Raw genomic sequence first — 14,641 nt, 5'->3', positions numbered from 1 at the left:
TGCCTGTCGTGAATAATGCTGCTATCAACATGCATGTACATGCATTTGTTTGAATATCTGTTTTCTTTTGGGTATATACCTAGGAATAGAACTGCTGGGAAAAATGGTATTCTGAGTAAATTAGTTGTATTTGTTCTAGACCAGTGACTTCCTCACAGTTAGAACTGTTTTCTATTGTAAGCTAGTAGACAGGTTAACACACACATATACCTACCGGGAACAAAACTTCTGAAAATAATACCCTTTCTTTATTCAATGAAACATTTTGCTATTTTCCACTCTGATTTTTTTTTTTAATGCTTTCACAATTCATTACACTGGGATGCAACCTGTAGTTTGAAAACCTCTAGAATAATCAGACAAGATAATGGCAACACCTACAGGGACTGACATGAAAGGATCAGCTATCACTGACCAGAAAAAGTCCCAGGATCTATGCTTACGTCCTGTTTCCTGCATTTACCAACTGAACAGTCCAGGACAAGTCACTTTGCTTTTCTGAGCTTCAGTTTTACCATTCGGAAAAGTAAGAAAACTGTAATGCTCATCCCAGAGATGACTGGGAAACTCAAATATGAATTCAAAAGATACTTTGTAAAATATACTATACAGGTGTTATTTAATATTAGTACATGGATGGATTATGTATAATGACTGATATTTCACTGACCTATGTACTTGTTTTCAGCTGGAAGATGAAGATCTGGATTCAATTCAAAATCACTCTTCCACAGTTCAGCCCAAGAGTTTTCAATATCTGTAGAGATAAAAGACAAACTGATCCAATAAAGAATGCAATGTTCAGAATTCTCATAATAACAAACCAGTCAACAACTGGTCTTCACTAACCAATTCTTTTTTCTCAGAAAACTGTATAAGTGACATAACCAGTTTCCAAACTCCTGCTACTCAATGGGTGGTTTCATCAGCATTGTTATCACCTGGAAAGTTTGTTGGAAACACAGAATCACAGGCTCAACTCTAGAGCTACTGAATCACAATCCATATTTTAGTAAGACCTCCAGGTGATACATATGCACACTAAAGTCTGAGGGGCACTTTTCTGAAACACAGCCAAAAATATCCCCAGGCTACCAATACAACAGGATTTTCTCACTAGCTAATATAGATATAAGCATTGCAGAAAATAATTTCTGGCAAAGTAATATAAATCATTTTCATTTCAAAGTAAACGTATTAAAAAAAAAATACTATTTTCCCCACAGGAACTACCAGACGAACTATTAAGGAATAAATCTTCCCAGGTGAATCATATACCTAAATGTAGGACAATTTTAAAATATTTTACCTTCCATACTATACTGAGTCCCAAACCATTTCTCCTTGAGGTCACATTTTCCCTCATTAGCACCAGACAGTAGAACAAGATTTGCCTTTTGAGGAACTAGCTGATTAAGGGCTTCAGCAATGACCTAATTGGGGGCAGGGGGAAAGTGGAGGGGGGAAGACACATATACAACAATTACAACTTCAACCTAATACATCTCTGTTAAAAAGGCAAAGCCACATATTGTTCGACACCCAAGATCCTAGCACCTTAATGCCCACGAAACTGTCTATAGTCCATGACCACCCTAACTGACAAAACTTCATTAGTCTATCAGCAGCTTCAAATATCTTTCTTCAGAATGCTCCAGCAGTTCTCATTTCAAATCCTACATAAGAGGACTAGCAGTGAAAAGAGCTACCATTTACTAAGCTTTTACTATGGGCCAGGCAGTGTTTCATTTAATCCTAAAAATAACCCTAAGGTATACCCATTTTCCCTGGTTCGGGAAAGTCCCCTGGAGAAGGGAATGGATACTCATTCCAGTATTCTTGCCTGGAGAATTCCATGGACAGAGGAGCCAGGTGGGCTACAGTCCATGGGGTCACAAAGAGTCAGACACAATTGAGCAATTAATAGTTTCACTTTACTTTTCATACCTATTTTATAGAAAGCACTCAGCCTCAGAGGTTAAAGTTTAAGTAATTTGCTCAGATTAAAGGTTCTATAATCTGCACAGACCAACATACCTAGAAGTGACAAAAGTGGAACTCTAACCAAGTTTGTACATAATCTCAAAAATTATGCTCTTAACTATCATGTATTATACTACTTCAAACACAAGAATCAGTAAAATGATCCAATGTAGGACCTCCTGCAATAATCCTTCAGCTATGATAAGAAATAAGCATAAGATTTTTGTGGGTTAGATTTGAAACCCTAACTACCACTTAAAAACATTTCTTTTAGAAAAAGACAACAAACAGTGGTTCAGAAAAAAATACTTGGACCTCTGGGCACAATCATCCCAGGGAAATGACAAGAATATGTGGTTACTGCTTCTTCCTTTACCTTTCCCTATCTTCTTTAAAATTAGTAGTTTTACAATACCTACATCAAAGCCTCTCACCTCAGCACTATTAACATTTTGGACCAGATAATTCCTAGTTGTAGAGTGCCATCTCCTGCACTGTAAAATGTTCAGCAATAACTCTGGCTTCTACCCACTAGATGCCAAGATCACTCTCCAGCTGTGACAACTGAAATGTACCCTTTGTTGCTGTTGTTCAGTCACTAAGTCGTGTCCAACTCCTTGCAACCCCATGGACTGCAGCACACCAGGCTTCTTTGTCCTCCACTATCTCCCGGACTTTGTTCCAACTCATTCCACTGAGCCCATGATGCTACCCAACCAACTCATCTTCTGCCAACCCCTTCTCCTCTTGCCTTCAATCTTTCCCAGCATCAGGGTCTTTTTCAATGAGTCAGTTCTTCATATCAGGTGGCCAAAGTATTGGAGTTTCAGCTTCAGCATCAGTACTTCCAATGAATATTCAGGGTTGATTGCCTTTAGGATTGACTGGTTTGATCTCCTTGCTGTCCAAGGGACTTTCAAGAGTCTTTTACAGCACCACAATTCAAAAACATCAATTCTTCAGCAATCAGCCTTCTTGATGGTTCAATTCTCACATCCACATGTGACTACTGGAAAAAACATAGCTTTGACTATATACGGACCTTTGCCGGCAAAGTGATGTCTGCTTTTTAATATACTGTCTAGGTTTGTCATAGCTTTCCTTCCAAGAAACAAGCATCTTTTAATTTTATGGCTGCAGTCAGTCTGCAGTGATTTTGGAGCTCAAGAAAATAAAATCTGTCACTGCTTCCACTTTTATCCCTTCTGTTTGCCATGAAATGATGGGACTGGATGCCATGATCTTCATTTTTTTGAATGTTGAGTTTTAAGCCAGCTTTTTCACTCCTCTTTCACCCTCATCAAGGGGATCTTTGGTTCCTCTTTGTTTTCTGCCATTAGAGTGGTATCATCTGCGTATCTGAGGTTGCCAATATTTCTCCTGGCAATCCTGATTTCAGCTTGTGATTCATCCAGCCCAGCATTTCACATGATGTAGAAATTAAATAAGCGAGGTGATAGTATACAGCCTAGTCATACTCACTTCCCAATTTTGAACCAGTCAGTTTTTCTATGTCTGGTTCTAACTGTTGCTTCTTGACCTGCATACAGGTTTCTCAGGAAGGTGGTCTGACAGTCCCATTTCTTTAAGAATTTTCTGTTTGTTGTGATCCACACAGTCAAAGGCTTTATTAGCACAGTCTTCATGAAGCAGATGTTTTTCTATAATTCCCCTGCTTTCTCTATGATCCAATGAACGTTGGCAATTTGATCTCTGGTTCCTCTGCCTTTTCTAAACCTAGTTTGTATGTATGGAAGTTCTCAGTTAATGTACAGGTGAAGCCAAGCTTGAAAGATTTTGAGCATTACTTTGCTAGCATGTGAAATGAGCAATTGTACGGTAGTTTGAATATTCTTTGACACTGCCCTTCTTTGGGATTGGAATGAAAACTGACCTTTTCCAGTCCTGTGGCCACTGCTGAGTTTTCCAAATTTGCTGGTATATTGTGTGCAGCACTTTCACAGTATCATCTTTTAGGATTTGAAATAGCTCAGCTGGAATTCCATCACCTCCACTAGCTTTGTTCGTAGTGATGCTTCCTAAGGCCCACTTGACTTCACCCTCCAAGGATGTCTGCTCTAGATGAGTGACCAGACCACACCATCTTGGTTATCCAGGTCATTGAGACCCATTTAGTATAGTTCTTCCGTGTATTCTTGCCACCTCTTCTTAATCTCTTCTGCTTCTTTTAGGTCCTTACCATTTCTGTCCTTTATTCTGCCTATCTTTACATGAAATGTTGCACTGGTATCTCCAATTTTCTTGAAGAGATCTCTAGTCTTATCCATCCTATAGTTTTCTTCTATTCCTTTGCATTGTTCATTTAAGAAGGTTTATTCTCTCCTTGTTGTCCTCTAGAACTCTGCATTCATTTTGGGTGTATTTTTCCCTTTTTCCCTTGTCTTTCACTTCTCTTTCCTCAGCTCTTTCTAAAGCCTTTTCAGAAAACCACTTTGCCTTTTTGCATTTCTTTTTCTTTGGGATGGTTTTGGTCACTGCCTCCTATACAATGTTATGAACCTCCATCCATATTTCTTCAGTCACTCTGTCTACCAGATCTAGTCCCTTGAATCTATTAGTTACCTCCACCATATAATCATAAGGGATTTGATTTAGGTCATACCTGAATGGCCTGGCAGTTTTCGCTACTTTCTTCAATTTAAGCCTGAATTTTGGAATAAGAAGCTCATGATTTGAGCCACAGTCAGCTCCAGGTCTTGTTTTCACTGACTATCTACAGCTTCTCCATCTTTAGCTGCAAAGAACATAAATCAATATGATTTTGGTACTGACCAATCTGGTGATATCCATGTGTAGAGTAGTCTTTGGGTTGCTGGAAAGGGTGTTTGCAATGACCAGTGTGCTTTCTTGACAAAACTTTGTTAGCCTTTGCCTTACTTCATTTTGTACTTCAAGGCCAAACTTTTCTGTTATTCTGGGTATCTCTTGACTCCCTACTTTTGCATTCCAACCCCCTATGATGAAAAGGACATCTTTTTTGGTGCTAATTTTAGAACTGTTGTAGGTTTTCACAGAACTGGTCAACTTCAGTTTCTTCGGCATCAGTGGCTGGAGCACAGACTGGGATTACTGTGATGCTGAATGGTTTTCCTTGTACTCAGGCATCGACAAATATCCCATGGGGACAAAATCACCCCTGGTTGAGAACCTCTACCCCATATGGAGTGAAATGATTTATTTACCAGGACTAGTGGAGGAAAGACCCTGACCAACACATAAGTCATATATTTTGAAATCAAGGATTCTTGTATTTTTCTTGTACATATTCTCAAAATGATTAAAATTGTACAGAGTCCCCAACAGAATTAAAAGGCAAGCTAAGCAAGTATGTTTATCACCTAAAGCACATAATTCTTAGAAATGACTTTAATAGATGTTTCAACACTTGAAAAATAGTAAGAACAGTACCTAACGAGAGGACTTGATTTTCTCCTCATATTAAAGCATGGTCATATACAAGAATCATGAAAAATTATCCACAAAACCATTGATATTTCTTCAGTTAAAACAAACAAATACCTGACTAAACATAACCTAGTTTTGTCCATTCTCATGTTCTTATATACCTCTCTGCACTTTCTCACCCTCCTCTTTCTCTAAAAGTAAGGTTTAGAGATGGAAACCTCCTTACTTCTGGCTTGTATTCAAAAAGAAGCTGATCTCCAGTGAGAAAGTCCTGTAGTGGGTACAGCTGCATGTTTTCACACATGTTTTCCACATACTCAACTGGATCTGTCTGTAAAGAGGTAAAATTATTTCACACCAGAAATTCCTCATTACTATCCTTAATTTCCCAGAAACTATAAATACTTAGCTCTTTTTTTAAAACGATGAAACCAAAAGTTTCCCACAGATACAACCAAATATAAAGGCAGCTTAAGGATCTGATGCTCAGAATTCTAACATAAATTAGCCAGAGAACTACCTTAAGTAGCTTATCCTAATACCCCACCAACCCCCCATCCTGAGCCCTACAAGACACTAGGCTCTAATCACATCACAGCATCTTCATGGGAGAAATTTTAATAATGGACTGTAAATTTCTGTTTACACATGACTGTGAAGTGCCCAAAGACAGGGTCTTCATCATTTAATCACTACAGCACTATAACCTAAAACTACTCGTAAGCATGAATCAAAATCAAGGTAGAAATCAAATTTTGTTATTAGACAAAAGTCTTGATATAAATGGTTAAATTAACTAGTATATTATCTCAATTTAAAACTGAACTAATGAGGGCAGTCCTAAGATGGCAGAGGAATAGGACGGGAGACCACTTTCTCCCCCACAAATTCATCAAAAGATCATTTGAACGCTGAGCAAATACCACAAAACAACTTCTGAATGCTGGCGGAGGACATTAGGCACCAAGAAAGGCAGCCCATTGTTTTTGAAAGGAGGTAGGACAAAATATAAAAGATAAAAAGACAAAAGAGTTAGAGACGGAGACCCATCCCGGGGAGGGAGGCGTAAAAGAGGAGAAGTTTCAAATACCAGGAAACCCTCTCACTGGTGGGTCTGTGGGGAGTTTTGGAATCTCAGAGGGCAACATAACTGGGAGGAAAAAATAAATAAATAAAACCCACAGATTACGCCCCTAACTGCAACTCCCAGCAGAGAAGTAGCCCAGATGCTCGCGTCTGCCACCAGCAAGTGGAGGCTGAACAGGGAGGCGCAGGCTGCATTGCTTAGGGTAAGGACTGGGCTTGAATGCCCTGAGGGCAATCTGAGGGAGCTAACGTGAGATAGCAACCCAAGACGTGGGATAGCCAGAGAGAGGAAAAAAAAAAGAGAGAACTTTCCTGAGAAAAGCTCTAACCTGAGGCACTGCCGGACCACTCACAGAACAAAGGACTGAGCAAATACCAAAGGAGAGATAGCCGGCAGTGGACCTTGGCTCATTCCTCGCTGGAGGCAGGCAGGCGACAGCCAGAGTGAGAAGGCAAGGGGCAAGCTCGGCCCCAGAGACAGCATCCTCTACCAAACTGTGAGCAGGCTCCCAGTTGCTAACCAAGTCTTCCTGAGATCCTGGATGGCTGACAGCCGCCAGGAGGGTCGCAGCCAGAGATCAGCTCCCCAAAGGAGTACATGGCACCCCTGAGACGACTGCGCTCCCACTGCATACCCAGGAAACCGAGCGGCTGGGACGGGGGTGGGGGTGGGGGTGATAAGATGCACCGCCCCACCTGGGGAGTGTGCACTCGCCAAGCACCTGGTAGCCTGAGCTGCTCGGACCTGGGAAGGGCACAAAACGCAGGCCCAACTGAGTCTGTGCCTTTGTGGAGTACCCCAGAACCTGAACCTGAGTGGATTAGACCTGGGAAGTGCACAGAACCAAGGGCCTGCCTTAGACAGTTCCCCTGCAGAGCAACCTTGAGCCTGAGCAGTGTAGACTGGGAAAGCATGCATGCTGTGAGTGGGGGCAAACCCATTGTGGCCCAGACACTGCAAGCACTCCCCACATATGCCAGTGATATTTGTTTGCAGTGTTCCTCCCTCCCCACAGCACAATTGAACAAGTGAGCCTAAATAAATGACCACCTTTGCCCCTTTGTGTTAGGGCGGAAGTTAGATACTGAAGAGACTTGCAAACAGAGGAAGCCAAAATAAACAAAGAGGGAACCGCTTTGGAAGTGACAGGTGCAACAGATTAAAACACTAGTTGGAACGGACCTATAGACCTTGAGAAGAAGTATAACCTGGAACAAAAACTACCTGAAACTGAAGTGACCCCATATTGCCCTCAACAGCTCCAGAGAAATTCCTAGATATATTTTACTACTGTCACTTTTTAATTAACAAATTTTTTATTAAGTTCTTTATTTCTCCTTTAATTTTCATTTTAAAAGCTACTATTGCCTTGCAAAAAAAGACCCTATTTTTAAGGCAAATTTCACATATTTTTTTTTATAACTTTTGCAATTTTGTTTTGTTTTTTTAATATTGTATTTTTGAGAGTCTAACCTCTACTCTTGATTTTTAATCTTTGCTTTTTGGTATTTGTTATCAATTCTGTACCTTTAAGAATCCTATCTTTGGTACCCATTTTTACTTAATGATTACTGGCTTGATTGCTCTCTCCCCTTTTGACTCTCCTTTTTCTCCCCCAGGTCACCTCTATCTCCTTCCTTCCCCTTCTCTTCTCTACTTAACTCTGTGAATCTCTTTGAGTGTTCTGGGCTGTAGAGAACACTTAGGGAACTGATCACAGGCTAGATTGGTCTCTCTCCTTTTGACTCCCATTCCTCTCCTCCTGGTCACCTCTATCTCCTTCCTCCCTCTTCTCTTTTCTATAGAACTCCGTGAACCTCTCTGAGTGTTCCAGACTCTGGAGAGCAAATAGGGAATTGATTACTGGCTAGATTGCTCTCTCCTCTTTTGATTCCCCCTTTTCCCCTCTCCACGACCCAGATAATCAAGATATTCACGACCCAGATAATCACGATGGTGTGATCACTCACCTAGAGCCAGACATCCTGGAATGTGAAGTCAAGTGGGCCTTAGAAAGCATCACTACGAACAAAGCTAGTGGAGGTGATGGAATTCCGGTTGAGCTATTTCAAATCCTGAAAGATGATGCTGTGAAAGTGCTGCACTCGATATGCCAGCAAATATGGAAAACTCAGCAGTGGCCACAGGACTGGAAAAGGTCAGTTTTCACTCCAATCTCAAAGAAAGGCAATGCCAAAGAATGCTCAAACTACTGCATAATTGCACTCATCTCACATGCTAGTAAAGTAATGCTCAAAATTCTCCAAGCCAGGCTTCAGCAATACGTGAACCGTGAACTTCCAGATGTTCAAGCTGGTTTTAGAAAAGGCAGAGGAACCAGAGAACAAATTGCCAATATCTGCTGGATCATCAAAAAAGCAAGAGAGTTCCAGAAAAACATCTATTTCTGCTTTATTGACTATGCCAAAGCCTTTGACTGTGTGGATCACAATAAACTGTGGAAAATTCTGAAAGAGATGGGAATACCAGACCATCTGACCTGTCTCTTGAGAAACCTGTATGCAGGTCAGGAAGCAACAGTTAGAACTGGACATGGAACAACAGTGGTTCCAAACAGGAAAAAGAGTACGTCAAGGCTGTATACTGTCACCCTGCTTATTTAACTTCTATGCAGAGTACATCATGAGAAACGCTGGGCTGGAAGAAACACAAGCTGGAATCAAGATTGCCGGGAGAAATATCAATAACCTCAGATGGGCAGATGATCCTGCCCTTATGGCAGAAAGTGAAGAAGAGCTACAGAGCCTCTTGATGAAAGTGAAAGAGGAGAGTGAAAAAGTTGGCTTAAAGCTCAACGTTCAGAAAACTAAGATCATGGCATCTGGTCCCATCACTTCATGGGAAATAGATGGGGAAACAGTGGAAACAGTGTCAGACTTTATTTTTTTGGGCTCCAAAATTACTGCTGATGGTGATTGCAGCCATGAAATTAAAAGACGCTTACTCCTCGGAAGGAAGGTTATGGCCAACCTAGATAGCATATTTAAAAGCAAAGACATTACTTTGCCAACAAAAGTCCGTCTAGTCAAGGCTATGGTTTTTCCAGTGGTCATGTATGAGTGTGAGAGTTGGACGGTGAAGAAAGATGAGCGCTGCAGAATTGATGCTTTTGAATGGTGGTGTTGGAGAAGACTCTTGAGAGTCCCTTGGTCTGCAAGGAGATCCAACCAGTCCATCCTAAAGGAGATCAATCCTGGGTGTTCACTGGAAGGACTGATGTTGAAGCTGAAACTCCAATACTTTGGCCACCTCATGCAAAGAGCTGACTCATTGGAAAAGACCCTGATGCTGGGTGGGATTGGGGGCAGGAGGAGAAGTGGACGACAGAGGATGAGATGGTTAGATGGCATCACCAACTCGATGGACATGGGTTTGGGTAGACTCCGGGAGTTGGTGATGGACAGAGAGGCCTGGCGTGCTGCAGTTCATGGGGTTGCAAAGATTCGGACACGACTGAGCAACTGAACTGAACTTCCCCTCTCCATGTAACTCTGTGAACCTCTCTGGGTGTCCCCCACAGTGGAGAATCTTTTCACCATTAACCTAGATGTTTTATCATCAGTGCTATATGGATGGAGAAGTCTTGAGGCTACTGTAAGAATAAGACTGAAAGCCAGAGGCAGGAAGCTTAAATCCAAAACTTGAGAATACCAGAAAACCCCTGATTCCAGGGAACATGAATTGACAAGAGCTCATCCAAAAGCCTCCATACCTACACTGAAACCAAGCTCACCCAAGAGCCAGCAAGTTTCAGAGCAAGACATACCAAGCTAATTCTCCAACATCACAGGAACATAACTCCGAGCATTAAAATACAGGTGGCCAAAAGTCACACCAAACCCACAGACACTTCAAAACTCACTACTGGACACTTAATTGCACTCCAGAGAGAAGAGATCCAGCTCCACCTACCAGAACACTGATGCAAGCTTCCCGAACCAGGAAACCTTGACAAGCCACTCGTCCAACCCCACCCACAAGGAGGAACCTCCCAGCATACAGAAAGGCCACCTCAAACACAGCACCCTAAACAGGATGAAAAGACAGAGAAATAGTCAGCAAGTAAAGGAACATGATAATAGCCCACCAAACCAAACGAAAGAGGAGGAGATAGGGAGTCTACCTGAAAAAGAATTCAGAATAATGATAGTAAAAATGATCCAAAATCTTGAAAACAAAACGGAGTTACAGATAAATAGTCTGGAGACAAAGATTGAGAAGATGCAAGAAAAGTTTAACAAGGACCTAGAAGAAATAAAAAAGTCAATCAATAATGAATAATGCAATAACTGAGATCAAAAGCACTCTGGAGGGAACCAACAGTAGAATAACTGAGGCAGAAGATAGGATAAGTGAAGTGGAAGATAGAATGGTGGAAATAAATGAAGCAGAGAGAAAAAAAGAAAAAAGAATTAAAAGAAATGAGGAGAACCTCAGAAACCTCTGGGATAATGTTAAATGCCCCAACATTCGAATCACAGAGGAGTCCCAGAAGAAGAAGACAAAAAGAAAGGCCATGAGAAAATACTTGAGGAGATAATAGTTGAAAACTTCCCTAAAATGGGGAAGGAAATAGCCACCCAAGTCCAAGAAACCCAGAGAGTCCCAAACAGGATAAACCCAAGGCAAAACACCCCAAGACACATATTGATCAAATTAATGAAGATCAAAGACAAAGAATAAACATTAAAAGCAGCAAGGGAAAAACAACAAATAACTCACAAGGGGATTCCCATAAGGATAACAACTGATCTTTCAATAGAAACTCTTCAAGCCAGAAGTGAATGGCAGGACATACTTAAAAAGATGAAAGAGAAAAACCTACAACCCAGATTACTGTACCCAGCAAGGATCTCATTCAAATATGAAGGTGAAATCAAAAGCTTTACAGACAAGCAAAAGCTGAAAGAATTCAGCACCACCAAACCAGCTCTTCGACAAATGCTAAAGGATCTTCTCTACACAGGAAACACAGAAAAGGTTTATAAACTCGAACACAAAACAAGAAAGTAAATGGCAATGGGATCATACTTACAAATAATTACCTTAAATATAAATGGGTTGAATGCCCCAACCAAAAGACAAAGACTGGCTGAGCGGATACAAAAACAAGACCACTAAATATGCTGTCTACAAGAGACCCATCTCAAACCAAGGGACACATACAGACTGAAAGTGAAGGGCTGGAAAAAGATATTTCATGCAAATGGAGACCAAAACAAAGGAGTAGCAATACTCATATCAGATAAAATAAACTTTGAAATAAAGGCTGTGAAAAGAGACAAAGAAGGACACTATGTAATGATCAAAGGATCAATCCAAGAAGAAGATATAACAATTATAAATATATATGCACCCAACATAGGAGCACCGCAATATGTAAGGTAAATGCTAACAAGTATGAAAGGGGAAATTAACAGTAACACAATAATAGTGGGAGACTTTAATACCCCACTCACACCTATGGATAGATCAACTAAACAGAAAATTAGCAAGGAAACACAAACTTTAAATAATACAATGGACCAGTTAGATCTAATTGATATCTATACGACATCTCACCCATAAACAATGAATTTCACCTTTTTCTCAAGTGCACACGGAACTTCTCCAGGACAGATCACCACCTGGGCCATAAATCTAGCCTTGGTAAATTCAAAAAAACTGAAATAATCTCAAGCATCTTTTCGGATAACAATGCGGTAAGATTAGATGTCAACTACAGGGAAAAAGCCATTAAAAATACAAACATATGGAGGCTAAACAACATACTTCTGAATAAGCAACAAATCACAGAAGAAATCAAAAAAGAAATCAAAATATGCATAGAAACGAATGAAAATGAAAATACAACAACCCAAAACCTATGAGGTTCAGCAAAAGCAGTGCTAAGGGGAAGGTTCATAGCAATACAAGCCTACCTCAAGAAACAGGAGAGAAATCAAATAAACAACCTAACTCTACACCTAAAGCAACTAGAGAAAGAAGAAATGAAGCACCCCAGTGTTAGTAGAAGGAAAGAAATCATATAAAAATTAGGGCAGAAATAAATACAAAAGAAACAAAAGAGACCACAGCCAAAATCAACAAAGCTAAAAGCTGGTTCTTTGAGAAGATAAATAAAATAGACAAACCATTAGCCAGACTCATTAAGAAAAAAAGGCAGAAGAATCAAATCAACAAAATTAGAAATGAAAATGGAGAAATCACAACAGACAACACCGAAATACAAAGGATAATAAGAGACTACTAACAGCAGCTATATGCCAAAAAAATGGACAACTTGGAAGAAATGGACAAATTCTTAGAAAAGTATAACTTTCCAAAAGTGAACCAGTAGAAATAGAAAACCTTAACAGACCCATCATAAGCACGGAAATAGAAACTGTAATCAGAAATCTTCCAACAAACAGAAGCCCAGGATCAGATGGCTTCACAGCTGAATTCTACCAAAAATTCAGAGAAGACCTAACACCTATCCTACTCAAACTCTTTCAGAAAATTGCAGAGGAAGGTAAACTTCCAAACTCATTCTATGAGGCCACCATCATCCTAATACCAAAACCAGACAAAGATGCCACAAAAAAGGAAAACTATAGGCCAAAATCACTGATGAACATAGATGCAAAAATCCTTAACAAAATTTTAGCAAACAGAATCCAACAACATATTAAAAAGCTCATACATCATGACCAAGTGGGCTCTATCCCAGGGATGCAAGGATTCTCCAATATTTGCACATCAATCAATGTGATACATCACATTAACAAATTGAAAGATAAAAACCATATGATTATCTCAACAGATGCAGAGAAAGCCTTTGACAAAATTCAACATCCATTTATGATAAAAAAAAAAAAGCCCTCCAGAAAGCAGGCATAGAAGGAACATACCTCAACATAATAAAAGCCATATATGATAAACCCATAGCAAACATTATCCTCAATGGTGAAAAATTGAAAGCATTTCACCTAAAGTCAGGAACAAGACAAGGGTGCCTCTCTCCACTCTCACCACTACTATTCAACATAGTTTTAGAAGTTTTAGCCACAACAATCAGAGAGGAAAAAGAAATAAAAGGAATCCAGATTGGAAAAGAAGAAGTAAAACTCTCACTGTTTGCAGATGACATGATCCTCTACATAGAGAACCCTAAAGACTCACCAGAAAATTACTAGAGCTAATCAATGAATATAGTAAAGTTGCAGGATATATAAAATTAATACACAAACATCCCTTACATTCCTATACACTAACAATGAGAAAACAGAAAGAGAAATTAAGGAAACAATTCCATTCACCATTGCAATGAAAATAATAAAATACTTAGGAATAAATCTACCTAAAGAAACAAAAGACCTATATATAGAAAACTATAAAACACTGATGAAAGAAATCAAAGATGACACAAATAGATGGAGAAATATACCATGTTCATGGATCGGAAGAATCAATATAGTGAAAACGAGTATACTACCCAAAGCAATCTATAGATTCAGTGCACTCTCTATCAAGCTACCAATGGTATTTTTCAGAGAACTAGAACAAATAATTTCACAATTTGTATGGAAATACAAAAAACCTTGAATAGCCAAAGCAATCTTGAGAAAGAAGAATGGAACTGGAGGAATCAACCTGCCTGACTTCACACTATACTACAAAGCAACAGTCATGAACACAGTATGGTACTGGCACAAAGACAGAAACATAGATCAATGGAACAAAATAGAAAGCCCAGAGAGAAATCCATGCACCTATGGACACCTTATCTTTGACAAAGGAGGCAAGAATATACAATGAAGAAAAGACAATCTCTTTAACAAGTCATGCTGGGAAAACTGGTCAACGAGTTGTAAAAGAATGAAAATAGAACACTTTCTAACACCATACACAAAAATAAACCCAAAATGGATTAAAGATCTAAACATAAGACCAGAAACTATAAAACTCCTAGAGGAAAACATAGGCAAAACACTCTCTGACATAAATCATAGCAGGATCATCTATGACCTATCTCCCAGAGTAATGGAAATAAAAGCAAAAATAAACAAATGGGATCTAATTAAAATTAAAAGCTTTTGCTCAATGAAGGAAACTATAAGCAAGATGAAAAGACAGCCTTCA

The 14,641-nt window shown here is 39.6% G+C and overlaps 1 protein-coding gene across 18 annotated transcripts in view; it reads right to left on the bottom strand.

The window, feature by feature from the left end:
• NRDC (nardilysin convertase) overlaps positions 1-14,641 on the bottom strand; it is a 100,275-nt gene that overhangs the window by 14,173 nt on the left and 71,461 nt on the right. For all 18 annotated transcript variants that reach the window (XR_014052234.1, XR_014052238.1, XR_014052237.1 and 15 more), the window contains 3 exons: positions 5,636-5,740; positions 1,310-1,433; positions 671-757 (listed from right to left, as the gene is read on the bottom strand). Coding sequence is in view for 12 of the 18 variants with exons in the window: in XM_081485424.1 (XP_081341550.1) it covers positions 671-757; positions 1,310-1,433; positions 5,636-5,740 (316 nt within the window). In the remaining 6 variants the exon portion in view is untranslated. The remainder of the gene's footprint in view (positions 1-670; positions 758-1,309; positions 1,434-5,635; positions 5,741-14,641) is intronic.

Source organism: Giraffa tippelskirchi, chromosome 5, assembly GCF_054371585.1.
Source record: "Giraffa tippelskirchi isolate mGirTip1 chromosome 5, T2T-mGirTip1v1.2.pri, whole genome shotgun sequence".
In the NCBI taxonomy this organism is placed as follows: Eukaryota; Metazoa; Chordata; class Mammalia; order Artiodactyla; family Giraffidae; genus Giraffa; species Giraffa tippelskirchi.
Note: the sequence above shows the minus strand (reverse complement) of the source record. Positions and strands in the feature narration are given on the sequence as shown.